The sequence below is a fragment of the Aptenodytes patagonicus genome, chromosome 11 (assembly GCF_965638725.1).
Source record: "Aptenodytes patagonicus chromosome 11, bAptPat1.pri.cur, whole genome shotgun sequence".
Classification (NCBI taxonomy): domain Eukaryota; kingdom Metazoa; phylum Chordata; class Aves; order Sphenisciformes; family Spheniscidae; genus Aptenodytes; species Aptenodytes patagonicus.
This window is the reverse complement of record NC_134959.1, coordinates 22,581,414-22,609,022: the sequence shown is the minus strand read 5'-3', so window position 1 is coordinate 22,609,022 and position 27,609 is coordinate 22,581,414. Positions and strand designations below refer to the sequence as shown.

Genomic DNA, 27,609 nt, shown 5'->3' with positions numbered 1-27,609 from the left:
CAGCCCCCACACAGCGTGCTGAGGCCCTCTCCCTTGCACGCAGACTGGCTCAGCTGCCTCCCTCCAACGCGGTGGGTCCCCCAAAACTTCAGCGCTGCCTTTCCCAACTGATGATCGTCTCCACCAACAAATGCTGTTGCAGAGAACCTAGTCGGGTGCTTCGTTACCGCTACCGTTCAGCGCTTTTTCTTGATGGCTAAGGCAGCAACACTGGCCTGGTATTTTGTGTTTTATTTGCATGACATGCACAGGTTCAGCCCCGCTTCGTTTCAGCTTTTCTCGTAGGTCAGAGCCCTGCAGCACTGTTGCTCATCCACCTTAGGAAATAACCAGATGGCCACGGCAGTATTTAGCTTCTGAAGAAGCCGTGGACAAAGAGGAGACAATATTCCAGCTATAACCTTGTGAGTGTCAAGCGCAAGGGGAGCTTTGTGCCTCTTACGCACAGCTCGTCATCCAGCCCGACGTGAGGTTTGTGTTTTTCACAAGAGAGTGCTGCTGCTGACACACCTTTGCTTCACCGAAGCATCGGAAGCCCCAGGTCATTACTGCAGAGCCTGTTGCTCCCCCCGTATTTATGCAGCTCTGTGTTGCAGTTAGCACCTACTTTTAAACAAACAAACAAAAAGGGTGATTTTCCAACCCTTCCTCCAACCTGCCACAATTCTTTCCCACTCCTGCTCCTGCCTTCCCAAGTGCTCAGTGCTGCTCCCAGCTTGACGCCCATCTGAAGCACGGGAGGCTCGCTCCCCCTTCCGCGACCTCTGCCGCTAGCGGAAGCGCCAAATTGGACTTGATGCGAGACTAAAGCCCCTGGACCCTCAAATTAATTACGCTTCACAGAGTAGGATAATCACTGAAATTAGTTCGAGGCATTTTTTCTCTTGACCAGCACAGGCTGGACAGGGCCTGGTACCTGCTAAGTTTGTCCCAAGGATTAGATAAGCATTTAGGGCATAGTTCCCCAAACTTCTCTATTTTTTTTTTTTCTAGGTAGAGGCACTATTTTGCAAGAGGCAGGATAGGAGCAACATCCCATATCCCCTTGGTGTTCTCGAGATGCTGCTACCACTCCAAGACTTTCTCAATGAACTCCCCTGTACCAGGGCACAAGTTTCCTATGGGCACCCACCCCGCAGCACCCAGTGCTCTGTAACGCCAGGGCACCCGCAGCTCAGGCTGCCATCCGAGCGCAGCCCATCTTCCTGAGCAAAGAGAAGTGATGCGAGCACCAGGCATTTCTGCCTTCTCAGCAGCATCTCTAAATACCTTTAACTATCTCAAATGCAAGTAAACAATGATAAATATTGTTATCTTAAGTGACAGAGGCTGCTTACACCAACATGCTTGACTTCGCAGGCTGCGTGCTCGCAGGGGATGACAGCAGCTGGGCGGAGGGGCAGGCCCACGGCTGAGGTGCTGCGACCCCTCTGCTCGATTTCGCAGGCAACGCCGCAACATTTAGGGATGGGGCTAGATGCAAAGGGTGTCTGAGCGCTCAACTAATTCACATTTTAGCTGGGAAAAGCCTTTACTGCAGCTTTGCTAGTTGAAAGCGCATCCCAGCAGGGGGGACCTCGCCCCTTTCTCCCTACCTCTCTCGGCAGTGAAATCTGTTCTTTCACATTTAGTTCTGGCATTCGATGCAAATCAAACCCAACAGAAAACTAGTTTTTGCTTGCTCGTTCCTTTGTTCCACCCCCCCCCTTCCTTCTCCCTGAACTCCTTTTCCTCATATTCTCTCTCTCTCCTTCATAAACCAGCAGAAAGCCAGGTCGGTTAAGGAATTTACTGCGTTGGTAGAAAATCTGCTAATCTACATTAGCAGAAAATCTTGCCGTGTCTCCTTGCAACCCAAAAAGGAGAACTAAATGAAATCCCACTGGGATGCTCTGGCTACCTCAGTGTAACAAGGTTCAGATTAAGCTGCTTGTTTCGCTTGCTGCATTGCCTGGGTTTAATCCAATTTGGTTCGGGACACATAAAATAACCACTTTTCCGCCCTCCGGGAAGCGGCAGGCACAGCCAGAGCCGAGCGAAGCACTGGCAGGTCCTGCCTTGCACACACCGAGCTGTGCTCCCTTCTTTGCTCACACTTTTTAGCACACCCTTTTGTCATCTGCAACGTTTTTCATTATATTTGTTGAACTCTCACCCCTGAGTCACTACAAACCAACGGCTAAAACGCAAGGGTGGATGCTATGGCAATGAAGTCCCCACGGCGCAGAGGCCAGGCGCAGGCAGGGAGCTGGCTGCCTCCTGACCCTCCCCTGCGCCCAGGCTCTTGCTCACTCTGCAGATCGCCACGGCCTAACGCTGGATCGCTCCTGTTAGAGGGGCACATGGAGGACAGCCCTTCTCCGGAAAGCACGGCTCCCTCCGACTCCGGCTTCCCCTTCCCAGCCTGCCGCCCCCCAACACCGCACCTCCGCAGGGAGCAGCGGCGCGGGCACGGCCCCTGGGTTTCCTGCCAAGCTGCCACCACAGCCAGCTCTGGCCAACGCTGTGCTGTCCCTCAGGCCTGGTTTTACAAGAATTAAAATTAGGAAAGGTGTTCCCCCGCCACAGCCTGGAAAAAAAAAAATACTAAAAAATGCCCGTGCACAGCTAAGAGCAAGGCCCCATCTGCAGGAGCCACAGCGCTGCCCGGCTTTACCTATCGCCTCGCATCAGATTTACTGCAGGAATTGCCAAGGGGCCGCCCTGCTCCACGATAACAACATCTTCCCAGAGACAGAAATAGCCACAATAGTGGCTTATTGCCTAAAACACCAGTGGCACAGCTCAGCCACTAACGACAGCTGCCCTGCATCGTGCAGACACACTCATTTTTTTTTTTCTTCTTCCATCCCAGAATCTGTCCCTTTGACTCCAGAGATGAGCAAATATTTAATTAACACATTTGACCTTTTATCAGCCCTCAACGCTGATGGCTTTCTGCACACAATTTAGGTGCTCTTTCCTGGAGCCTGCTGCAAACCTGTGACTAGGAGTGTTATGAGGTTCTTCACATCTCAAATCTTTGAAAATTTTCTTAAACTCTGGATTTGAAAACTGAGAGAACATGAGTGTCATCTTCCATTATTATTTTAATAGCATTTAAGTTTGCACCTCTTTTTCCTGTAGGGCAGTATAAAGTAGAAAACAAGTGCTACCTAGAAAATCAGAAGCTGAGAGGCCTTCTAATTCCTTTTCCTGTGTAAAGTTTTCCAAATTTCTTGTGGGAAGAAGGGGTTGGAGTTGACTGTGCATAAATGATGCCTCAAAATGGCCGAGAAGCAGCAGCTCGTTGCATGAAGTTGGCGGAGAACAGCCTGCTCCTTCTGGTTTTAGCTGGCCTTACCGGAGGCCGCCTCACAGTGTTACTCTTTCTACTAACCCTTTGTTCCTGATCGTTGTTAAAATGCCAAAAAGTCTCACGTCGGCGAGTTTATTTCTAGTTAAAAGGATGTCCCAGGTGCACACGGCGACTTTGCTCAACCCTTTCCTTTCCCCTCACCTGGTGAGAGCAGCGTGGTTCAGCGAGGACTCTTCGTTCACTAAAAGCCTCCATTCCATTGTTTCAGTCTGAAGCTCAGCGTGACTTGGAAGCAATACAAAGCATGAGAAACCTTACCTGCACACAGGGGTGTTGTTTATGTTCACAGGATACGGAGTGTATATCGCTGAGACATATTTTTAAAGTACAGCAGCACCGGTTATATTTGGTAACTATAAACACTTTATTCTTTCAAGTATATAAAAATATAGGAAGAAAATACTATACAGAAAAATATAAAGTTAAGCAGAGATCTTCTCAATCTCATTTTCAAGAGGAAAGACAAACAGGATCATACTGTGCAAGCCCCAGACTTCAGAAAATAAAATTGTTCTGGCAGTTTAAGTGGTGGCACACTCAAGCCGAACAGGACAGATGCTGCTTACCACGGCCAGAGGCAGAGGTGTGCCGAGGGATACGTTTCCAGCACAGGGAACTCATCTTGCAGCTTCCAACATCCTTGGCAAGTTCGCTTTCGTTAAACATAAAATGGAACCTAAGTCCTCTTTCATGATCTGACCTGGAGATAAACGTTCTCGCACCCCTCAGCATGTTTATGGTAAGGGTGCTAAGAGCCCACCTGGCCAGCACACATCCCCTGGCCCGTGATCCCACCCGACAGGCTCAGATTTACATAAGCCAGCGAGTCTGCAGCACGCTTGCACACAAATATAACTGGAAGCTGTCTGTGACCGGCCAGTGAACTGGCAACTATGATTTCAGGAAGGCAAAACATCAGTGAAAGCAAGCTGATGAAATCCCTGAGTTTCCACCAGTTCCTCAAAGGCGGGGCAGGGGGGGGGAACCCCACTAAAAAAAAAAAAGCAGCCAGCATTTTTTTTCCAAGGTACTGTCTGTTTCAGTACATTGCTGTCTTTAGGGACAGACACCATGGACTTCAGCAGCCAACAGTACAAGAATCATCTCCTCCTCTTTACTTGTACTTCTCTAGTTTCATTCTCCACAACCAAACTGTCCAAGTTTGCTTGAGGGTGAAGCAGGGAAGAGAGAAGGGGAAGGAAATGGGGGCAGAGTGTTCGGGAATTACAGTGCAAATTATATGCTCATGGAAAAAAACAAACAAACAAAAACCACCACAAAAGGAAAAGGTCCTCTGTAGATTTTCTAAGCCTGTTCTCTCCGTGGCCACAAAACAGGGTCAGTCCTCATCAGGGAATAACTGCCAACCGACCTTAGACCTTCAAAAGAACACAGCAGTATGTTCCCTAAAGCGGTGAACTTGCTTTACACCGAGTATCAGCAGTGCTAGTGAGATGCCAATATTGCCACCTTCCCATCACCCAGTAATCACAGCAGGACTCCACGAGAAAGTGCAGTGGGAGTCTCAGGTCTTCAAGTTCCTCCTGCTTTGTTGATTCGTAGAAGAGATTTGCAAGTCCCTGTGCTGTATTCACACTGGAAAAAAACGCAGCAACACACACTGGAGACAGTCCAAGAATTATTGCTGTAATGAGGCAGCTTGCAGAGTTTGACTTGAAGAAAATTGACCAAAGAAGAAATAAGGGCAGACCTAAAAAGGAAGATGGAGGTAGAAGGGAACTGCTCCAGGCACCAGCACATCCTAGTTCCTGCCTCCTGCCAGGAAGGTGCTGTGGCGGTTCCTGCCTCCTGTAAGCAGCATGTGCAGGACAGCGGAGTCTGGGACCGAGCGGTTGTGTAGGGTTAGTCAGCAGCATATTTGGAAAGCCTCTCCATGGCAGGCGTAGGGACCACTCTCACTGCCACTTGTAGATCTTCACCATCTTCTCAGTCAGAGTAGCCAGGAGGTGGGTTTGGTTCACTTCCAAGGGGCAGATATCCAGCACAGGCAGGTCAGCCTGCAGCTTCTGCAGCAAGGAGCCACTTCCAGCATCCCATAGCTGTGGGACAGACAAGGTCAAAGACTGCAGGATTCCCCCCTCCCATCCAAACCAGAGCTTCCTCTCTCTAGAGAAAAGACTTTCCTCAAGTTACTTACAGGACCCTTTGTCTACTTTCATACCCTGCTTGGACGGTCTTTAACAGACTCACAGCACAATGTCACCCTGACTGCCCTCTCCTCATGAGCTCTCAAGCAGCCTGTCGTCCATCCTCTGCATCTGAGCTGCTTTTTCATATAAGGGCAACCCTTCTCCTCATCTTCCCTGTCATTCCTAAAGAGCCTGCGCCCATCCCGCACGGCGCTTACCACATTAGCTATCCCACCAAGTCCGTTACACACCACTTAACGGTGCCCAGCTGTGCCAGTGTGCCCACCTGCATTCCTCGGGTGGACAACAGGGGCTCGCTGCCTACATTCCTTTCGATGGATGTGGACCACAGGCCTTGGGTAATACTGAGTGTCCCACGCTATCAGAAAGCTACACCTGCTACAGCAAGTACAACCCGCACAGGGTAACGCACGTGACAAGACAATTCCCACCAAAACACACTGATGCTGTGACTGATACGGCTTCTCTCCTACGAACTGCAATAAAACCCTCCACCACACAGAAAGGGACGAGAGGTACCAGGGCAGAATTAGATGCCTCATCACCAGCACACACAAAGACGCTGCCATCCTCGTCTGGGCTCTGAAAAATGGCATTCTTGGTCAGCAACTTGCAGGTGGGCCCAGCACTGAAAGTCTGAACTGGGTTAGAAGAACACACCACATCTTCAGAGGCCTCTGTCAGTGGCCTGCAAGTCAGTTCCATCATCACACAACGCACACATGGGTTATTTTTACCTGTGTGGCAGAAATAAAAAGGTAACTGTTGGAAAATTTAATTGCAGACAAGTTTTCCCTGTAGGAATACAAGCAACACCACCCTGCAGCTGCCTCCCTTTGACCTCACCCAATTCTTATCTATGTGCAAATGCTTATTGCTCTGGCTAGGGCAGGTACTACATTTCTGCTGTGCCCTCGGCACCAAAAAAGCTGCTGTTGAACTCGACAGACAGCAGGCCAGAGCGGCGATGAAAAGTGCATTGCAGATGCACGCCGTTACATACTAGGCCTGTACGTCGCGAGGCAGTGCCGTGTGCTGATCTCTGTTTGAATATCGATGCATCCTCCAGGTTCCAGTGGCAGGTGATGAGGCTGGTAGGAGTTGCCAGCTTTCTGTTCCCAAAAGCAGGCTCCTTCCAAGGTCCCGGCTAATACTCCGCCACAAGGCAGCGAGGCTGAGGCCATTCGGGGCAGATAGGACAGCGATACCATGGGGCACCTGCAAGTGTGATTGGCAAGAGTCAGTGCTGCCTCACCGCTTCAGAGCTCCAGTCTCTCCAACCACACTGCAAAGAAAGGGCCTAAGCAGGCTACGAAATGGTCCTTCAAGCAAGGAACCCCAGTGGGTTTGTCAAGAATAAACGACACTCAACTTAACTACCGAGCCTTACGTTTTAAAGAAGCATCAGACAGCACACGTCAGATGCGTGTAAATCAGCATTTGATTCCCTGAGTGGAAGAGATGGAAGTACCAGCGTCTCACACCTCTCTCTAATTTGTCCTTTCCAAATTAAATACAAAACCCAGCTCCAGAACAAATTCAGTTCTCCTGCTTAGGCTGCACTGGTGGGTCCGTTTCTGACCACTGTGTGCCTTAAAAAGATACAGGTGCCAAGCACTCGTACTAAGTTATACATATACCACGTATAACTCTCATACCTTATGAGAAACTTCCCACATCTGTGCTAAATTTGAATTTTTGAACAAGAGATTCGCATAAAACAATTTAAGCTATTACAATTGCTGTGTGATTTATGGAAGAAGCTATGCTTAGCTTAATGTGCGTTGGTGAAGTTGAGAGGAATGAAAAATCCTTATGCCATACCTGGACTTCTGAGGGACTAGTTCCTGGACATGAGAGTTCGTGTCTCTCAAATCATATATCATGATAGAGCCATTGACCAATCCAGCGTAGATGTAGTTTGTATCATCGAGACACCAGCAGCAGCTCCAGACAGGACGGCCAGCATTGTATGTCTGCACCACAGTGTTTGTTGCCAAGCTGCAGAAGAAAAGCAAAGTGTTGGCCCGTTGCACAAGCATCTACTGATGAGAAAATAGCATAATTAAGGTAAGCAAATCTAGCTTTTTAAAGTCTTTGGACAGAAGCATCTCTCTTCAGACTGAATTCTGAATTAACTCGTCCTTTACTCCAGACATGAATCTGGAAAATCTAGACAGAATAATCACTTGGTTATTGTCAAGTGACTTATAATTCTTCCAGGCCAATGCTTCTTTTTCCAGATTGATCTTTGGAGACTGGGAAAGGAAATCTCAGAGCAGGGTCTCAGCTGCCTTACTGGAAAGGGAAAGCGAAGTTACTTTTCTGGAAACAATTAGAAGTGCCTCTAGTGTAATCCTGTAATATTGCATATTCCCAAGATCACAGGGCTCATTCTTCAGATTACATCTCTCATTAATTATTTCCCTTTTTACACGAGAGGAACAGTGCTTATGCCTCAAAAGAATCCAATTCGAGCAAGAGTGAGACAGCGAGTGGGGTAAAGACAGTTAAAAGCACATTTATAGTGTTCATTCTTTAGAAACTCAATTTGTGGAAGGAAGAAGAGGGGACTACACAGAGAGGCACAACGCAGAATAGCAGATGAAGTTGGCATCAGGTTAGACCGTATTTGCAAAGAGCAGCGTTGTCAACATAGGCCCAGCACACCGAGAACAGTGTGAGACAGAAGACAGCACGCATCAAGTAACTCTGGATATCTGTTACAACACGTGGGTTTCTCCCTGGGGAAGGTGATTACGCTCGGAGATTACTCCAGGGAGAAGCAAGTAATTGCTCCCAGGTAAGGATAAGGGGAACAACCACAAAGACAAACCTGGCTGGGGAAACAGGGAGTTTGATATCAGAACAGTGACTGGTTCAAAACAACAGGAAAAAAAAAAACCAAATCATGGTGCTATTTTAAACACTTGCAAGCCAGAAGAGGAGACTCAAGGACACCTACCAAAAGGAATTATCCAAGAACGACTATGAAATCAGTAACTAGAGAAGAAAGATGACCAAAGGGGGACTTTTCTTTCAGAGGGAGACTGAAAGAAGTATGAAGATGCTGCTGAAGCAAGCACTTAACTCCAAGATGTTCTGGGATCAAGCACAAAAGCAAGGGGATCACAAGTTCCGATGCAGCCAACGAGGCAGATATGGGAGTCAAGTGTCTGAGCAGATACTGCGACGAGAAGCTGCTCTCCAGATTAAACCATGAAAAGAATATCAACCTCATCGGTTAGAAATCTGACATGCTGATTTTAGCAGAGACAGTTTTGTTTACTTTTAACTAGCCTAGCAAACATTTCAACATGGTAACAGGAAAGCAACATTCTTTACATTTTTGTTGCAGGATTAAGTTCTCTTCATTGCTTCACTCGTGGGAAAGAACTGGGACCAATCAGTCATGTAACAGACACGTATCCTGCCTAACCCTACGCTAACTGACAGACAGACGTGCATAAAGATGTTAATATAACTCAATAAGAATCAATTAGCCGACAAAGTTTTGAAGCAGCTTAAGCTTAAGATTGAAGAACAGCACCGAGTAGCAAGAAAATACACTCATAGGCTGTAAATTCTACCAGGACTGGACACGTTTTTCTCTCAGCCTTTGTTTAACTAGTCGCCACCCCGCTGCTTTAAGTCTCTGCTAGCTCTAGAGAACCTGTGTTCCTCTGGCACGAGCTCAACAGTGCTGTCTACGCATTTCATATCCCAGATGAATTCCATCCTCTGCAAGAAGTTTAAACATCAGAGAAGCCAACATTAGTGCAGGGAAGAAAGCGCCCAACCTAAATACCCCTTGTTTCTGTTTTAGGCCATACAAGTTCCCACGCTCCACACTTCCCTGCAGTAACAGAAAACCAAGCGGACAGTAAATTTCACATCTATACATCGTGCTACATTTCTTCTCAACACAACTTGGCCAATCCGTGTTGAATTACTTGTTTTCCACTGAATTCTCCACGGGAAAATTATCAGAGACAGGTGGCTCCATAACACCTCCATGTAAAGGATCTAAAAGCAAGAAGTCTTACTCTCTTTAGTTCCCACACACAGGAAGAATATACGCAGACCAGATCTCATCTTAGCAGCATCTTTTGGAAAGCAGAATAGCAAGTGCTGCAAGACATTTAGAGCGAGACTGAACAAAATCCAATCCAGTCTCTTGCACATAGCAAAACTCCACTGGGACAGGTTGCTCCCCCCAGCAGGGCTCACCTGGTAAGTTTGAGAGTGTTGTCCAGAGCAGCAGAGAGCAGCAAGCCATCTGCTCGACGGCCAAAAGCCAGTCCTCGAATCTGTTTACTATGGATGGGGATGTACTGACAACTCTTCAGGTTGGCCACGCTCATCATCTTAACACCACAACCTGTCACAGAGGAAGGATAAAGCAGGTTATCGAAGCGGCATACGTGGAGAACTAGCAATTCTATGCCAGAACTACAGTGTCTGTACTGAAGCCTGTGGCGTGATGAACACGTAAAAGTTATTTGCTGTTCTGGATAAGAACTGCCACAAATCCTTCTTCAGTTCAACTGGCAACAGGGCTAAATCCTTAAGGATGCCAGCCAGCAAGAGCAAACTTAGTGTTACAATTCTTGTAACAAGAGCCTGCTGCTCTTTAGCCAGTTTATTCAAAGTCATTCTCGCCTAGATAAACACACACACAGTAGGATTACATGGCTATTTAAGAGAACAAGTACCATTGCAAAGAATGCTTACAGGTGAACTTAACCTGTGTGCTACAAGAGTCACCACAAAGCCTCCAGTCAGAGATTCATTCCCTGGCTCCAGAAGCCAGAAAAAATAAGGTCAGCTGAATGCAGAAAACAATTTTGTTATGTCTAGATAAGGCATATTAATCTCCAAACCATTAACCAAATAAAGCAAATTTCATCGTTCAGAAAGCATTGAAGTACTTTGCTCTCTCAGAATCCTAATGCTACACCTATTTCATTGAAAAAGCAAGTTGGCACTGGTCCAGATGTCAGGTCACTTGCCGCTGGCCATAACAGTGCGACAGAAACAGGGCTGCCCATGACTTCTTGGCTTCCTATTTCCTCACTGGGAAACAGTGCTCCTATCAGTCATATTAAAAAAAGAAAAACCAAAAGCAAAAAACTTTTAAAGAGTATTGACAAATCAGCTGCATGTGGATCAATCCACCTACAATTTGGGGAGCAGTGTTTCTCACTCAAGCACTGGAAGCTTCTCCGCATGCCCTAGTGCACCAGCCCCCTGCTCTTTCAGAAGACCCGCCTTTGCAAGGAGTACCAGACACACCTTTTACCTTCTTGTGGATGTGGCACTTCAGCAGAAGAGCCAGAGCCCCTCTGCTAGGATTCTGCCATAGAAGTGACAGGGGAAACGAGCTGCCTCGCTAGGCAGAAGGTACCAACGCAGGGGCCAGATGAACTACAGGGAGTCTTATGGGTATTCCCAGTTTACAAGGCACATGCAAAAGTCAAGCCAGAGAGAGGGGGGAAGCAGGGAGCAAGTAGAACACACATTTAACTGTCACCTATGAACCCCCAAATCTTGACTCGCATAATTACCAGGAACAAAAGTAGACTGTGGAGAAGGCTGCGATACCACGAGACAACTCAGCGAGTCACAGTACGCCATTACTCTGCAGTTCCCAGTCTGAGACACCACAAAAACCTTTTCCAAGTGGTACTTGCGCTGGCTTTGGCTGGAGGGGAGGCTGCCTGGGAGGCAGGCGTGGGAGCTGCCAGGTTGCTGAGAAGCACTCACATTGTGCTGGGCCACGAGAGCCTTCAGCTCCTGCAAAGAAAAAGACTCAAAGAGCTTTAATGAGTCACTGGCTCATGTAACCTACTGTGCTATCTGTTCCAGATGCTCCAATTGTACTTGTTCTCAGATAAAGAGGGAGAATATGGTCCAATTTCCATGCTGTTCCTGAAATGCTGGATTTCCAAGTCCACTGACTATGACAGCGAGCAACAAAAGCATTCAAAATGCTATGCAAGTTCTGGCACAATGTACTCAAAGTCTGTTATTGTATGTATGAGACCCTGTGAGAGAGAGGACTCTTGGGCAACACATAAAAGCCAGTAACAATTATTACCAGATCAATGCTGTTTAGAAAAGAATGAACTGCCAAGTATTACATGCAGCTAAACCACAAGAGAAAGTCAATTAGAACCATTTTCCAGAATTTCCAGAATACCCCATAAAAAAATAAAAGCCCAAGTTTCAACATAAAGAGCGTTGCAGGAAACAAGTGAGTCTATTTAATGAAGATGACCCTGTTCTTGTAAACCCTGGGCAGCAAATTCCAGGAATGACACAACTCTCGAGCTCCAGCCCCGTTTTCCGCCACCTCCTCCCTGCCAACTGATGAATGCTCAAGGATGCTCAGCGGAGACATGGCCAAGGACATCTTCTATCAGCAACAAGGTATTCCTAGAATTCCTCTTTCCACAGAGATCATCAGGGGTGAGGTGGGTATGTGAGTAGTGGCACTGGCATATTCTGAGTCAACTGAAAATGCCCCCCCCACCCCCAAAAGCATGTTGACCAACTTGCTGCAATCCAAGGGCAAAACCAGACAGTACAGAACCCCAGGGATATTAGAGGGAGTGTATATATTATGAAAATTGCTACTTGCTTTCTGTTGTCTGAGCAACATAGATTATGCTTCAAATACTACGTAATTTTTAAACAATTAAGGGCCACAAGAGTGATATTATGAATATATTAGTAGATTGCAAGCTAGCCTCAATATTGAACCAGCCACTACCACTTAACTCAGGTCTAAGCAAAGGCAGCAGCTCTCAAAGAGGCAAGATCAAAGATCAAGCTCTACATTAATAGTTATCATCAAGACCTATAGCTTTTGGAAACTGCTCAAGAGGAGAACAGTTCTGATATTTTACAGAGGTCCGATCTGTTTTGCATCAAGCTCATTGCACATTCCCCAAGGGAATAAAAATTGAAGCTGAAGACTCAAGATGATCCTGTTAGAGCAAGCAAAGACAAAACAACCTGGGGAGGAAGAAGAGGTGTGGGGCGTGCCAGGATGCTTATGATGGAAGCTATAGCTTTGGGCTTAGAGTAGGCAGTCAGTGAAAACACAGGTAACTTAGAAGAAAGTGACTTTTAATCAAAAATGTAATAAACTCATTATTTCTAAAAGGCAGGAGGATACCACCACCACTGAGGATCAGAAGAGATTAGAGTTATTTGTTGCTCTGGAGAGTTTACAAAATTCTCCTTGTCACCTGCACTCAACATTCAACTTTTACACAAGTTATTAAAAAGGAAACCAGGCAATTAAAACCACAAGGACTATTAGTACAACGTTTACATTTAAACACAATGGACAAAGCCAGCAGAATCAGGAAGTCTTACTGGAGACACATTACCAAGGTGATTAAAAACGTTGCACTGCAGAACGAATTCCACTAACTGTGCTCAAAAGAACACTCCTCTGGTAGTGTAAACCTGTACCTTCCTTTAAGATGTTTGCAGAGTTTTCCTGATGCCTGGTGTTGCCTAAGGGCCTCGAGGGCACGCTCGTCTCTCTGCACACGCTATGACTGCCTCCTAGATTTCAGCTTGCCATTGTAGTGATGAATGAACACAGTCACACAGGTTGGGGAAAGAAGAGGATATACAGCAGAAGTCTTCCTGAGGAATAAGCATGAGAAGTAGAAGCAGGAGAGCACAATGAACAGGAAAGGGAAACCACCAGCTACAACAAATTCAGAACAGTTTTCTTTTGAGTATTAGGTTACAGTCTTAATAGCCGATATGAAGCTTTAAAGACAAAGGCAGTTATCAGATGACGGTCACTCTCTGGCTGTGCTCCCGCAGACCTCCTTACAGAAGTCACGCTTGCTGTCTTGCACTACACAGCCCCAGCCTCGCATCTAATAGACATAAACACATGACTGTACCACCTCGAGCTACGGTGCAGCACTACAGGCACTCCGCCTTCCACCTCCCTTTGGTTCAGGTTCAAATTCAGTCAAAGGGACACAGAGCATTTTTAATCGGCTTCACTATACGTTAACAGCTGAATGAAATATCAGGTTTTGCTTACTTCTTCTAGATCTTCCCCAGACATCAACTGGAGGTGAACACAAAGATGAAAGATTTTTATGCAATAAAACCATTAGCCTAAAATTTTTCTAAAAGTGCTAGGTTCACAAATTTTTATTGATGTTTTGCCATCTAATTCCTTTTGGATGCTCTGAAAATCCTATTTAAAAAAAGCTTTTCCAACACATCAAGCAATATAAACTGACCTCTGCAAGGCTCACAATCACACTTGCTTTCTTCTCCACAGCAGCATGCAATCTCCTGTCATTTCCCTGCCAGTCCTCCCTTTACTGCTCCATATGCAAACAGAGCTACTGTTTCCCACTTGCAAAAATGAATCTCCTACCCCTGTTGATCAGTGGTATTAATGCCGGAAGCCAGAGATGGTTTGCTTATCCTTAACTAACTTTTATTGAAAATTTTGGCAGATTCAGGAGGAGTACTGCAGTAGCTCACATCTGATTCCCCAGTTCTCTGTGCTCACAAAGGAAAAACTTTTGCCTAAAGTAAGGCTTCAGTAGCACTGCTTCCAAAATGCAAGTCTGAACCTGCCATGCAGTGTGCAGCATATAGCTCAGCACAGCACACACTGCAGTTTACACACAGAAACAACGCTGGTGAGAGCTTGCTTCCAGTTAGCTACCTACGCTCTCTCCCCTCAAGATCCTTTCCTCATATATTTTCATACAGCTAAAGACTTACAAAATGTCCCTTTTCTAGCCTCAATCATCTTAAATACTTCAATAACAAAGTACAACAGACAAGGTTGTTAATGGACAAGAGCAGGGAAAAATGCATACAAACCTAAAAAAGGTCATAACTAGTGACACGACTGCTGATGAGGCACAGCTCTCAAGCGCATTAGCAACAAAAAAAAAAAGGGTTCACACAATGACTTTTGGGGGGGAACCGATGGCATTTGCTTTCCCCGTAAGACTTCAGACGCCAAGGTTTGGACACAACCAATGAACATCATAACTATTCCAATAAAGTTCTATGCAACTGAACTTTGCCATACCGAATGTCCCCCTGAGCGTATGGACATTTCACACATTTCTTTTGTAATCCCACAGCACTTCGTTTTCTATACTGACTTACAGCTTTGCCTGCCAATTAAACACGTTTTCTCGTGCCATCAGTAACATTGCTTGCTGAAAGGACCAGGGCAACAGACTCAAAACGTAACAAGGCAAATTCAGATTAGATGTTAGGAAAAAAAATTTTCTCAGTGAGGATGGTCAAACAATGAGATGTCCAGAGAAGCTGTGCCATCTGCTTGCATACACTCAACGCTTGGCATGACAGTGCCCTGAGCAACCCAGTGCTGAAGTTACCCAGCTAGGGTCCCTTCCAACCTAAACAATTCTGTGCAAGTACTTGTCTTATGAGAGGTCATCTAGTAAAGCAAGGAACTTATTAGGCATATGCTCAAAATATAATCAAACAACTTAGAGACTTATTCCAGACTTCCTGTGGATTTTCTGCTCCCTAGCAAATTGTTTTGCTTTTAGTTTATTCATAGTATAAACAAGCACCTTAAAATTGCTTCCAGCATTCACATTAACCACTACAGGACAGTGATGAATGCAGTATAAATACTGAAACAGAGCTTAAAGAACACAGGGTACTTAATCTTTATAACATGAGACTTCAATTCAGTTAGGCTGGATGCTCTATTGTTTAACACAAGAAGAATTGCAGGAAGACATTATGGACCTGCAGTTTTATCTTACTCACATTTTTCTTAAGCCAAAGTGGCCCAATTTTCTTACTAGCTCTGATGAGCATACAGCTTCATGCAAGAATTTAGGCAAGCAATTTATAAAGCCTTATCTTACGTCATACAGGACGACTTCAGCAAAGAGGATGTTGCTTAATGTACAGACATGAATAACCAAGGCTATAAAAAAATCCAGAAGTAAAGAAAAGCATAAAATTAAGCGAGTTACTAGACAGTGAGAGATTAGATATCATCTACCTCATACAACAAAAAAAGTAGCAAACTGGCTGTGAAACAGGCTATTGGAAAACCTAGCACTGGTGGAACACGCCAGATAATTCACAGTTGGAAGCACCAGTAAAGTCCACAATTTATAGGAATGCAGCAAAAGCAGCTGTGATGGATTACAAAATACCACAGTATTTTGTGATATGAGCCAGAAAGGAAGCAGTCGTTTAGCAACCAGTCATTTCTGTTCAGTAATCTGTATTCTAAGGGGGACAGAGGTGCCCCTTAGCAGCTGTTCAGCCCATGCATACAGCCTACCCTAATGACAGGCCAGGTCTCATGGTACCAGAAGATGCTTAAGTAGAATGTTGACTGACCTTCACAAAAAATTAGGGTGTTTCTGTTGTTTTCTTTTGTTTTTGCAAATAGCCGTATCTCTTCACAAGCTACTTCTCAAAGGCTCTTTACTAACTAGCGATAATAGGCCCCATTACAGGTTTACTATAAAGATTTTCTAAGCTTATTTTCACGCAGCTAAGATAAAGATGAGGAGAATAAGTTTGGTGCTGTACTGCCAGGCCTTTCCAGGCACCACAAAACCTCAGGAGGAACCTGCGACATCAGCAGCCAAAAAAACTACTGCTAAGCTGTACTTGCAACTTTGATTAAGTCTTAGAAGCACCACCGAAAAAAAAAGTCAGTGTTACGGAGTATACATGAATATGCCAGCCTGGGATGTTTAGGATACTCCTGATGATTCGGCAATTGAGTTTACTAAATCTTGCTGCTTATTAAAACTGGAAGCCTGTCTTCTCTCCTCTAAGGGAACATGCAAGAGACAGGCTGAAGAGAAAGGGAATTCTCTGTGTATGAGTAACGTGAGACTCACCTGAACTTGCTTGCGGAGTTTGCTGCATTCGTCTGTCAAAACCTGCAACTGGAGACGGCTCTGTGCAGATTCCAGCTCTGCCTGTCTACGCAACATCTGTTCCTTTTCTAAAGAGCTGGAGGAATGAGAGAAAAGCAATCCTTACGACTAGGTATTACCGAGGATGCTTCTCTGGGCTGTCTACTCCTATCACCCGACTTCATCCCAACACAAGTCCTGTTCAGGTAAATTCAAAACTAACAGAAAGTCCGGTACCACACTCATCCAGTACATTCACCTCGAGATGTTCTCGGTTATGCAATTGTACTGAGTGACTCACTCAAGTATTGTTCCATAGAAACAACAGCCTTTCTCCTCACCCTCTCCAAATGTGCTAATTTAGGAGAGGAGAGCAAAAGAGAAATCAGGGTGTTGTGTTTTTTTTTCCTACAGAAACAGTTTAGCAAATTCCATACCATCAATGTCCACGTAATATACCATGTCAGTAATACAGCAAGTCATAACACAGTAAGATCTTCAAGCTTGTTTCTACTGCCATTAACTAATTTTGTATTTCAGGAAATATAACTGTATCAGAAATAGGCAGATACAGATGAATTCTCTGTGAATGCCCATGTAGAAGCCATGCTTACTACCTCACCTTGAGCCTAAAAGTGCATACACACAATTTAGCAGCAGCAGTTTTGATAACATACTGCAATTTCTTTTTCATATATGCTTTACATATGAAAGAATAGTTAACGAGGGGGAAGAAACACCAGTATTCCTTAAGATTATCTACACGTTTGGTCTATAGTGTTGACCACTGCATTCTGCACTTCAAAAACTGCAATATTCCAGTTATTTCAGTAGTTCAGGTGCAGGGAGATCCAGCTTGCCTAAATACCTTCTAAATATACAGACATAGCCTTGCATGTTTACCAAGCACAGAATTCTGTCATTTCCCTATAGTGTCTTCACACAATTTTTTTTGCCGCAGAAGAAACAGGTGAAATGCTTTATTTAACCATCGCAAACACATTCTTTACACAAGTACCCAGAGCCTGAAGGCTGGCTTTTTTGAACGTGAAGAACAAAACCCATGATCTTAAACCCAGTTCAAGGCTATATGCAAACAATATTGATGCATGCATCAGTGTTCACGTTTGTCCTCCACTCATGGCTGTGTGCCACAAAGCAGCCACTGCCAGCAACTTAACTGGACTGACAGGCAGTCATTGCTGTCTGCCTCCCAACAAAAACAGGAGGCAGAGGAGGTGTAGGGCAAGCGGGGAAGGGCTGCAGCGAGATTCTGAGACACAAGCAGTTAGACAACTACCTCTCCATGAGAGATAACAAGATTTAAACACCCAAATGCTTTCTGTGCTTTTGAAAAAAATCTTATTTATCATTTGGTTTGCAGTGTCGATCCAGTCAAAGAAGCGTGATCCTTCTAAAGGTACAGTTCAAACACCATCAGGCAGTGGCAATCTGGACAGAAGAGATATTTTCCCTTCATGACAGTTACTCCTCAATCATTTCTGATTAATAATTACCAGTATAGTGAGGTTGCTGTTGAAAAGACTGCATTGAAAGAACAGCAGTATAGTTATGAGACATGTGAAGACGACCCCAATTAAATTCTATTCACTACAAGATTCAGGAGAACTCGGATATCTGCAGCCTTTTAATTTCAGAATAGCATCTGTGACAGCATCTTACTGAAAAGAAATTAGTCCCCATTTTCATCCCCGCTTTTCCTTTTTTCAATAAGAAGTCTACATTTAAGTTGGAGGGGGAAGTAGAGTCATAGAAATGCTTGCTGACCTTTTGTAAGTAAAGCTACATGAAGAGTTTGACAAAGCAAGATGGAAAGTGATTCATGAGAGATTACTCTGTTTAATGCATGCAGAAAAGATGGCAGAAAAGGTCAGCTATTCACCCCCCTTGCATTTTTAACTATGCCTCACTTTTCTCATCTAATGATGAATTAGAAATATATGGCTTTTTGGTAGCAACTCTGCATGTTCTCCCGGGATGACATTTCAGGATACAGCACAAGATAGGTTTTGCTATTTCAGTGCTGCGAAGTGCAAACTCAAGAATTGCATTCCAAAAGAAAATCCTCCTTCCAGGGAAGGCAGGTGCAACCCGGTGAGGCCTTGGTTTGTTAAGCCAGCCATACTCATGATAATCCCCAAGGGAATGCACAAATTGCTTTAGACAAGACAGGAAATTAAAGCAAGAAGTAGAAGCCAGTTCAACAGCACGCAGTCAGCGAGGTCGTATCGTTACATGGAGACTCCATACCTTTTCATGCGTTCCTGTTCACTGGTATCCAGCGCTTTCAAAGTCCGAGCATACAGGATCACAATGTCAGAACGTTTGGCTTTCTTATTGCACTGAAATAAAAGACAAATTTGGTTCATCTGCAAGAATTTAACTATCCAAACTATGCATCCCTACAAGTTGCTAGGCATTATTTTGAAAAATCCTTACAGCTTTGAAGGGAGGGGTTGTCTGCTTGAAAACAAGTCCACAAAACCACAAACATACCACGGCGTGTTTGCAAGACACTCCCTCATACAGGCACCAGAGCTCTCATCGGGGCTACAACAACAGTTTAGGTCATGTATCCTATTGCACCTTTAATAATGCATCTCCTTGCTTCCCACTAAATTTGTTCTGCTAAAGCACCAGCGACGCAGCATGGTCAGGTAAATTCCAGGGACCAGAAAGAAAAAATTAGACAAAGGGAGAGGAAAAAAAAAAAGATCTAAAAGAAAACACCAGCCCAACTTCTACTTTGAAAACATCAGACTGGCTGCTTGGCCAACAGACAAGGATTTGGGAACCCCTGAGTATACTCCCAACTCTGTTATTTATGTACTATATTCCTTTGATCAAATCCTATAGGCCCAAATCCGTAAAAGCATTCCAGTGTCAGTATGAAACACTGACATCCCACTGATTTCAGTGATACGCGGGGAGTAAGATACATCAAAAATTTTGTGCGTCTGGCTGTGACCATTTAGTACTTTAGATTCACCTTAAAAAGAGATAATGCCTTCCTGAGTTGGGACGTGGACGAAATTAGGGCATCTGCAAGCTTACCGTTTTGCAAATATACTTTGTTAATCAGAAAAGAGGCAGTGAATACTCAGACCGAGTAACCTTCGCTGAACATTAAATTACTGTGTGCTTAAAATGCAGACTTCTCTATTATTTAGTAGCACGAAGATATCTCAGGCAACAGTTTCAGATCAGACAGCCCCCCTTCCCTTCGTAAAGAACTGCCCTGCAGGGCACTAAGTGGCTAAGACAGCTTTCCTGGCAGCCAGCAGCTGCCAGTGGCAGGATCAGGAATGCTGCAATTTCACAGTAACTTGCGCTCAAGCCACTTAGTATACAGAGCACCACGCACAGCAACTCTGTGCTATTCAATTAGAGAATGCCCAGTCGCAAAGGACAGCGACTGAAAATGAAGGGAAGATGATTTAGCTGCAAGGTTCTCTCCGGAGCAAGAAGTTCTCCCAGGAAATTTTCAGTGATTACATCACTGGAAGAAAAAGAGGGAGCAAGCACCCCTTACGAGTTGTTAGGGTTCAAGAAGCCAGCAGTCACAAAATTCCAAAGAACAGAGATGCCAGGAAGGTCTCCGAGAATTCTGTCTGGGCCTGGAGTGGGTGAAGAAAAGCTCACACAGAATTGACAGGGATAAGAAAAATAAGGTTTGGGCCTTTGCTACGGCAACAGTGATTCTTTAGGTTTAATCACAGTGCACGTCAACAGGAAGTTTTTTGTTGAGAGGAGGGAATCCTGCACAAAGTCAAGGAAGACCATGGAAGCTCTCAAAATGACAGCCAAAGAAATCCTGGGCTTCCAGCCACCAACTCGGAAAGCAGCAGAACTGAATCCTATTTACAAGGTACTCGTTGACCTATTTTTTGTCAACATTCCTTTCTGGAGAAAAGGAATAAGGAATGGAAGCACATCACAGAGAAATGTAGACCTAATCGAAAGAGATCAGTATTACCCATGGAAACAAAACCAAAGAGAGCACCTTAAAAAGCAGATCTACCACTTGCAAATGAACATTAAAGGATGCAACTTGTTTCTCAGTTTGCTCTCTGCAAGCTGCCTAAACAAACTGATCTGCTCAAAGGCTGCAAAAGCAGATGCAGTTCAAAACAGAAGATTAACCGCCTGAAAACAGTTCTCAAACAGATTTCTTGTCCAATAACTTATTCTTTATGCTTAGTTAATTGCTTCTAGGAATCTGTCTGCCATTCCCACGCTCCAGGACCACAGTGCAGTGTTCTGAAACCAATTACAGGTTTAGCACTTGAACTCTCAAACTTCTGAGTTGGTACTCACAAATGCTTTACTTCAGGAGAAAAAATTCAAGCCAGAATCCTCCCTTTAAAGCAGTGCTAGCTGTTCCTGGCCTAGTTACATCAAAATAACGGTGATTTTTGTTATTTCTGACAGCAGGCAAAGGTGGACTCTTCATGCAGCAAGCAGTTTTAACAGTTACGGTGCTCACACCTGCAGCAGAAGTTACCCGATAGCAAGTCCTTTCCAGTGCACATAAAAGTCCATTTTACCTGGGGGCACTTCCCTGCCTGTCCCTTGAGCCACCTTTCAATGCAGGTGTAACCAAACAGGTGCCCACACCGCAACGCTGAGAGACGGTGGTCCCCAGCATTGGTCCACTGCTCAAAGCAGATTGCACAGGTATCCCCTTCCTCCTCATCCAGCGGCGCAACAGGAACTGATGGTTCCAGTTTCTTTAGTGGAGTTCTCTAGAATTAAAAATAAAAAAAACAAAACAAAAAAACCACAACTTTTTTTAGACAAATGCAGCATTTACCATGTTTGATCTGTCTCCTAAAGCATTTAGGTCACCTTACCTGCTTTTGCTGGACTTCAGCCTCTTCATCTTCATGACTTCCATGTTCTGCAGAAGCTTGAGACAAAGCTTGAGGTGGCTCTGCTTGGACCTGACTGGAAACTAAAGAAAGCATTGCTTAAATGAACCGATACGTAACAAGGGGAAAAGGAGCTCTCCTTGGCTTGATTTGAAATCATCAGGGCATAAGGTAAGCTGTGCAACAACAGCACAGGTTACATACACAGCTTCAGATCAGTGTCCTGGATACCGAAGGTCAGGCAGTCTGTGCGTAAGCCCTTCTATTCATCAACGGTAGCGCTAAAGAACTTTATGTTTTCTTTTATAGAAAGCAGCAGAATTTCAGTGAAGAAGGGGAGGTCTTTTAAAGACAGCCGTTGTTATCAGAATTTTCTGACCTGCTGGAACAAGCGTATCTGCATACAGGTCTGTTGTTAGGCTGATGTAAGGTTACACCCCTGCATCATTACGCCCGGAGAAAGACAGACACCAATATGCAGAAGTCATTTTGCCAAGGGATCGAAGCATGCATATTTCATGTGCCAAGAAAGCATTTACTGTATGCTATCTATCCATTCACCCCGACTTAAGCAGTTTTCCAGCTGGTAGTTATCCGAACTATCAATTCTGCTGGGCCATATGTTTTTGTGGCAGGCCTCTGTTAGCCCTTCTGTTGAAGCATGGGCACACAGAAACGCTATGTTTGGATTACCACCGGTAGCATACTTAAAAAGGAGCAGAAATCACTGTCTCCTCCCATCTCCTGACAAAACAAAAGAGTTGTTAGTCACGTTTCGTATTCGAGGCAGATATTCTCAATCCAGTGGAGAGGTACCACCTAATCCTGGCTAATGTCAATAAAGTTCTCAGCCTCTACGGTTCAGGGCTGCACAGGAACCAGTGGCTTATATAAGCAAAAAAGACAAGGGGATTCCAGAAAATCCAACAGAGAGCATATGTTCACACAATATTAGACAGCACTTAACAGCTTGAGCTCCTGTCACATGTAAGACTAGCTGAGAGCAAGCAGAATGAATCTGTTCAAAAGACAGCTCATAGATGTACCCTCAAAAAAATGTGTCAAGGTGGGCTGGCCAATCAAAAGCAAACCTAAGGGCAGAGAGTGAAACATAAGGACATTCCTTAGAGACTGAAGTAAGAAAAAAAAAATCTTGTTCTCATATTCTCTGGGCATCAGTAACTTTGAATAGCAAGTTAACTATTTGTCACTCTTACATAAGCTGCATATGTTCATCACAATGTCACTGAAGTGCGTGGCAGCCTGCAAACATGAGTTTGGATAACGGATTGCGAGCCAGAAAAAGCCGAGGAAAGAAAAAGACAAACAAAAAGCCCAGTGTCCTAAGTATCTCTACCTCCTCAGCTAAGTGTCGCAAGAAGTTACAGGAATGAAAAGAAAACTCTAAACTGAAGCAGACTGAAATCGCAAATAATTAAAAAATACTGAATCAGATCCTCCTCTGAAAACTGAAACCACTGCTGATCTCCAGAGATGTGACTTGATGGCTTCAATAATACTCCTTGATAATATATAACAGCAGAAGTGTGCTAAGTAAGGATCTCTAAACTCAAAGTTATTCTGAACATTTCCAGGATTATTTACAAGCAGCAGCCTGCAAATAGCAAAAAGATTGTATTTAACATTACAGTAGCAATCACCCATTGCTGCTACTGCTCTTAGGAACTGCTTGCCAGAAAGCCTTGTGGTAGCAACCTGCTCCCGTCAGCTGTGGGCATAATGATCTCTCTGCACCGTCTGTTGTGAAGCTCGAAAGGATTTCCCCACCAAGTTTTGAAGCAGCAAGATGAGTTTATGAAATAAGTCTCTACACAGCTCAAATATAGCACAGACCTCCTGATCTAGCTGCTGGAGGTGTCTCCTGGGCTGATGGTAGCAGCGGTGCTGCAGCCTCCACTGCTTCCTCCTCCTCAGCAGAAGTGCTGCTGTCAGAGTCGCTCACTTCTATTATTTCGTCTGAGCTGTGTTCCTGGCTGTGCCTCGCGATATGCAAGGGCTCCAGACGTGGAACTGGTCCCGTGGCTGGCTCTTGGGTCCTGCCGAGTTGAAAGTAACTGTCCAATGCTGCCCTGAGTCCAGAAAAGGAAGAAATAAAACCCAGTTATTTCAGGTAAACTAAAGACTCCACATGTTTCTCCATGCTTGTTTGCGGTACAATTCCCAGGCTCTGACTGCAATAGGAAGGTATCAAAGTTATCAAGACAGATCTTCTCTGGTAAGAGGGGCAATCACGTACAATTGCCCACTTTATGAACAATCAGCAGTATCATACAGCAACCATTCATTTTGCTCAGCTCAGAGAAAATCTCCTTCTCATTGCAACACTGACATTGTCTTCTTTTGGGGTGGGGTGGTGGTAGGGTTGGAGAGAAGAAAAGCAAAGAAGTATCGTTCAGTAATAGCCTAAGGAACTCCTAATCGGTACCTCCAACCCTACCTCAGGCCTGGTTCTCATAGCCACTGGTAATATTAGATGCACGAGGCTTGTATCAGTCTCATTCCACTGACTACTTTGTGCCTAGTCTTTCTACTTTCCCTCCTCTTTTCTACTGGAACTTCGTCCCTGGATAGAAACATCCTCCCCTCTCTCCCCATCAGTTCAGCTATCATCTCAATTATCCTTCAGATTCAAAGCCGAAGTTTGTCAGGTTGCCTTCTAGCCCTGGGAACTACAGTGACCTTCACACACAATCTAAGGGCAAACAGTACAGTTATGTTTAATCATTTGGGAGGAGAGGAATTCTTGGTCTCGCTGAATTTAAAGGCGATGCTCCAGTTAATTATAATTTCACCCTTGGCATTTACAAAAGCTACAAAGATGAGACAAAAACCAAACAAACCAGAAACGGGGACTTCTTTCTGGCTGGAGAGCATCCCCACTCATCACCCTTTAAACCCATCACAAATGGTATTAAACACAGAATTTTTACTTTCTTTGCCTGGAGGTAACAAAAAAAAAAAAACCCTACAGAAAAATATTAGTTTGCATGTTTTTGAAAGTTTCTGCAGCAGTTGTCACCAGAAAACCTAATCGAGCAATCCTCAAATCAAAGGTGAAACGTAAAACGGAGCACAAGCTCCACTAAGCTAAATGCTGGCGGGAACTGCCGAGAGTCAGCACTGCTGCAGGGAGCACCGACAGGAATCTGGCAGAGCAGGGGGAATGGTGCGAGCAGAAGCTCTGCAAGCAAGATAGAAAGCGTGGAAGGGCTCAGAAGTCAATACCACCACTGCCAACATAAGAAACGGGGGGATTCACTTAAGAGCAGAGATCCTGCCAGAAGAGATCAGAGAGCACTGTGCTACTATCGAGCTTAAATGGTATGTGAGCTGCCCAGAATTTGGCCACGACCACACCTCTGGCCTGAGCTGGGCTCTATAAGCCAGGAAGCAAGGCACTTTTAAAGTGATGCCGGACTTGATAAGAGTGCAGTTCAGACCCAATTTCCTTTCTGCTTTACCTGGCACCGACTGTCCTCTGGGAACCACCAATTCTCTGTTGCCTGCGAGCTCTCCTCACTCGCGGACGCTGCGTGACCTGTGGCACAGGCAATGGCCGATAGGGATCAAACGCCCCTTGTAGCCTTTGCAGTCCGTCGAGAGCCGAGGCAGGACTCAACTGCGGGTCAGGCTCAGCAGCTGCCTCCCTTGTTGTACCAGCGTTTGGTATGACAACAGCGTCATCAGCAGGAAGAACTGTAACGCTGCCTCCTCCTTCACTGAGCACTGGAGCACGGGACGACAGCACTGCGTGACCAGAGGGCTCTGCGGGAAGCGTCCTGAGGTTCTCTACAGAGTAACCAGCCACTGGCTGGAGATCAACTTCCATCTCTTCCTGAGCCATTTCTGCAAAAAGGTGAAGAAAACAGCTAGTATTTGCAAGTCTGCGCCCTGCTTCTAGCCTGACGGTGGCAAGAATCAGGTGCAGCCATCAGTGACTACAAAAGCTTTTAGAATTCAGACTCGAGAGAGAATTTGTCCTTTTGCCTTAGACACGCAGCAGAGCTAAACCGCCTCCAGTCAATACAGGTATGTGAGCTGGCATAGCAGGCAGCACCCTCCCAGAGTCCTGGACTCGAAGCCTTTGGCTCAACAGCAGCTAGCACCAAAGGCACATCGCAAAATCGACTTAAGCAAGCCTTTGGATGAATACGGAACGTTAAGGATTTCTTGCTGGCATCATTTACTTGCCAGTAAATTCATGTGGATCTCGGAGAACAGTTTGGAAATATTCTAGAGATTCTCCCTGGTGAGCAGCGCTGCACTAACACCCACATATACAGCCAGAAACGAGCTCTACAATGCAGCCCTTTGTCCGTCGCATCGCTCTCAGGAGGTGGGTTTATTTTCAAGTTTCTTCGAATAAAATTCCATTACGGTAACAGATCACCGCAACCCTTTCCTACTTAACAGACCTTTCGGTTACTTTATATTCACCAACACCATGCCAACCCAGAAAGGGTATCACAGCAGAACCCACGACTGAGACATTATGGGTAGCAAGTTACCTACAGCATCAGCGTTTGTAGATCCATATTCAGCCTGAGACTAGATAAACACGAAATTTGCAGTAAAACCTCACATATATTATTTAAGGATGGTTACCCTGCAAACCTCTTTGGGATAAAGATTTCAGGTTACCTCCTAACCTAAGTACTACCTTAGGTTTTGAAGAAAAACAGAGGAGACGACAGCCTGTGCATCCCTAGTTATTATGCTGCTGTCAGCCACCAAATTAGAGCACTTTAGTCACCCTGTGCTACAGGCAGTCTTACAACACAAAAAAGTTGAAGATTATTTCATTAATTGCAAAAATAGGTGCGCCAAAAGAAAAAAAAAATAGTCCTTTTTTGGAGGAGGCATGTGGATTAAATTCTGCAAGCTGCTGAAGGTCATTCACATTCTCAGAAAATACTTAAGCAATCGTAAACCTGAAAGGCCTTGGGAATTGCAGACCTTTAGCATTACGCAAGAGCTGAAAGCACACACCAAAACTTATTAGGCTAGGCGCTGTGCAAATAGAGAAAGGCTGCTTTTAGTGCAAAGAATAATTAGAAAATGTATACAAGAATTACTAGAGGGGGATGTACTAATGCTCACGTGTTTTTATCGACCTTTTAAGAAATTCTAACTTACGAATCATTTCATAATTCTTATCCTAATTACCAATTCGGCCTAAGTTAGGCCAAAAATAGATGTTAAGCGCCACCTCCCACCAGAACAGTCATACAGATGGTCAAGTACTGCTTCTCCAGCACTAAGCTCACATTCATGATAAAATTGCCACCTATAAGCATAACAGACCCTTTATTTTCCCCATAAGTTAACTGTGAGACTTAAAAATACCGCACACATTCACGATTGTGGGTTAAATACCGCACACATTCACCATCGTGGGTTAACTAGCCCTGCATAACTCCTAACAAAAAAAAAAAAACAAACCAACCAAAAAAAGACGTTAATACTGGCATTTTCACCATTAAACCTTGGTGTTTTCCTGAAAGGGGCAAAGGCCAGCGTCTTCCTCAAGGCAGCCAGCTGCCCACCCGGCAGCCACTGGAGGAGCCGGCAGATGGAAGGTCTCCACGAACAAGCTTCTTGGGCCCACGCGAGACAGACCGGAGTGCCGTGGCAGGACGGAGCTCGCGAGGCAGCGCAGCGGGCGGCTCCACAGAAGCCTCCGCGGTACTAACCAGAGAGCCGAAGGCTGAAGCACAGGCCTCCCCTTGCGGAGGGCCTCCTCACCACGCAGCCCCCGGCAGCGCTCAGGCCAACCCAGGCCCCGCTCTGCATCTCCAGGAGCTCTTACACTGCACCTGCTTTAACATAAAGTCAACCAAAAAAACCCCCAAACGCCACCCAAAATCAAGCGCGCGCTCCACAAGCATGGGTTTATTTCTGGCTTTTTCCAGGGCTCGCTTATTAACTAAGAAGCGGTCACATAAACGGCGCGGGAGAGGGAGACTTCTCCTCCGACAGCCGCAGGCACCCCAAGCTCTCGGGACGCCGTTCCCGACCTCCCCGCGGCCCCTCAGGCCGGGGCCCGCCGTCACCCAGGCTTCCCGCCGCCCGGCCCCCGAGGGGCCAGGCCGCGGCAGGACCCCGCACCCCTCCCCGGCGGCCGGCCGCGGAGGCCCGGCCGCGCCCGCGGTACTCGGGGGACGCCGGGCCGGGGGAACCGAGCCGGGGGTGGGAGCCGTCCCCGCCGCCCCTCGCTCACCTGCCGGCGGAGC

The 27,609-nt window shown here is 45.5% G+C and overlaps 1 protein-coding gene across 1 annotated transcript; it reads right to left on the bottom strand.

Moving 5' to 3' along the window:
* Positions 1-4,359: 4,359 nt before the first annotated feature.
* RFWD3 (ring finger and WD repeat domain 3) lies at positions 4,360-27,609 on the bottom strand. The gene is made up of 13 exons (XM_076349436.1): positions 27,597-27,609; positions 24,838-25,222; positions 23,210-23,445; positions 21,338-21,438; positions 21,032-21,229; positions 18,735-18,826; positions 16,446-16,560; positions 11,097-11,325; positions 9,760-9,910; positions 7,354-7,530; positions 6,533-6,747; positions 6,049-6,266; positions 4,360-5,418 (listed from the first exon to the last, which is right to left on the bottom strand). The coding sequence occupies exons 2-13, from the start codon at positions 25,218-25,220 to the stop codon at positions 5,275-5,277; spliced, it is 2,259 nt and encodes a 752-aa protein (XP_076205551.1). The 5' UTR covers positions 25,221-25,222; positions 27,597-27,609; the 3' UTR covers positions 4,360-5,274.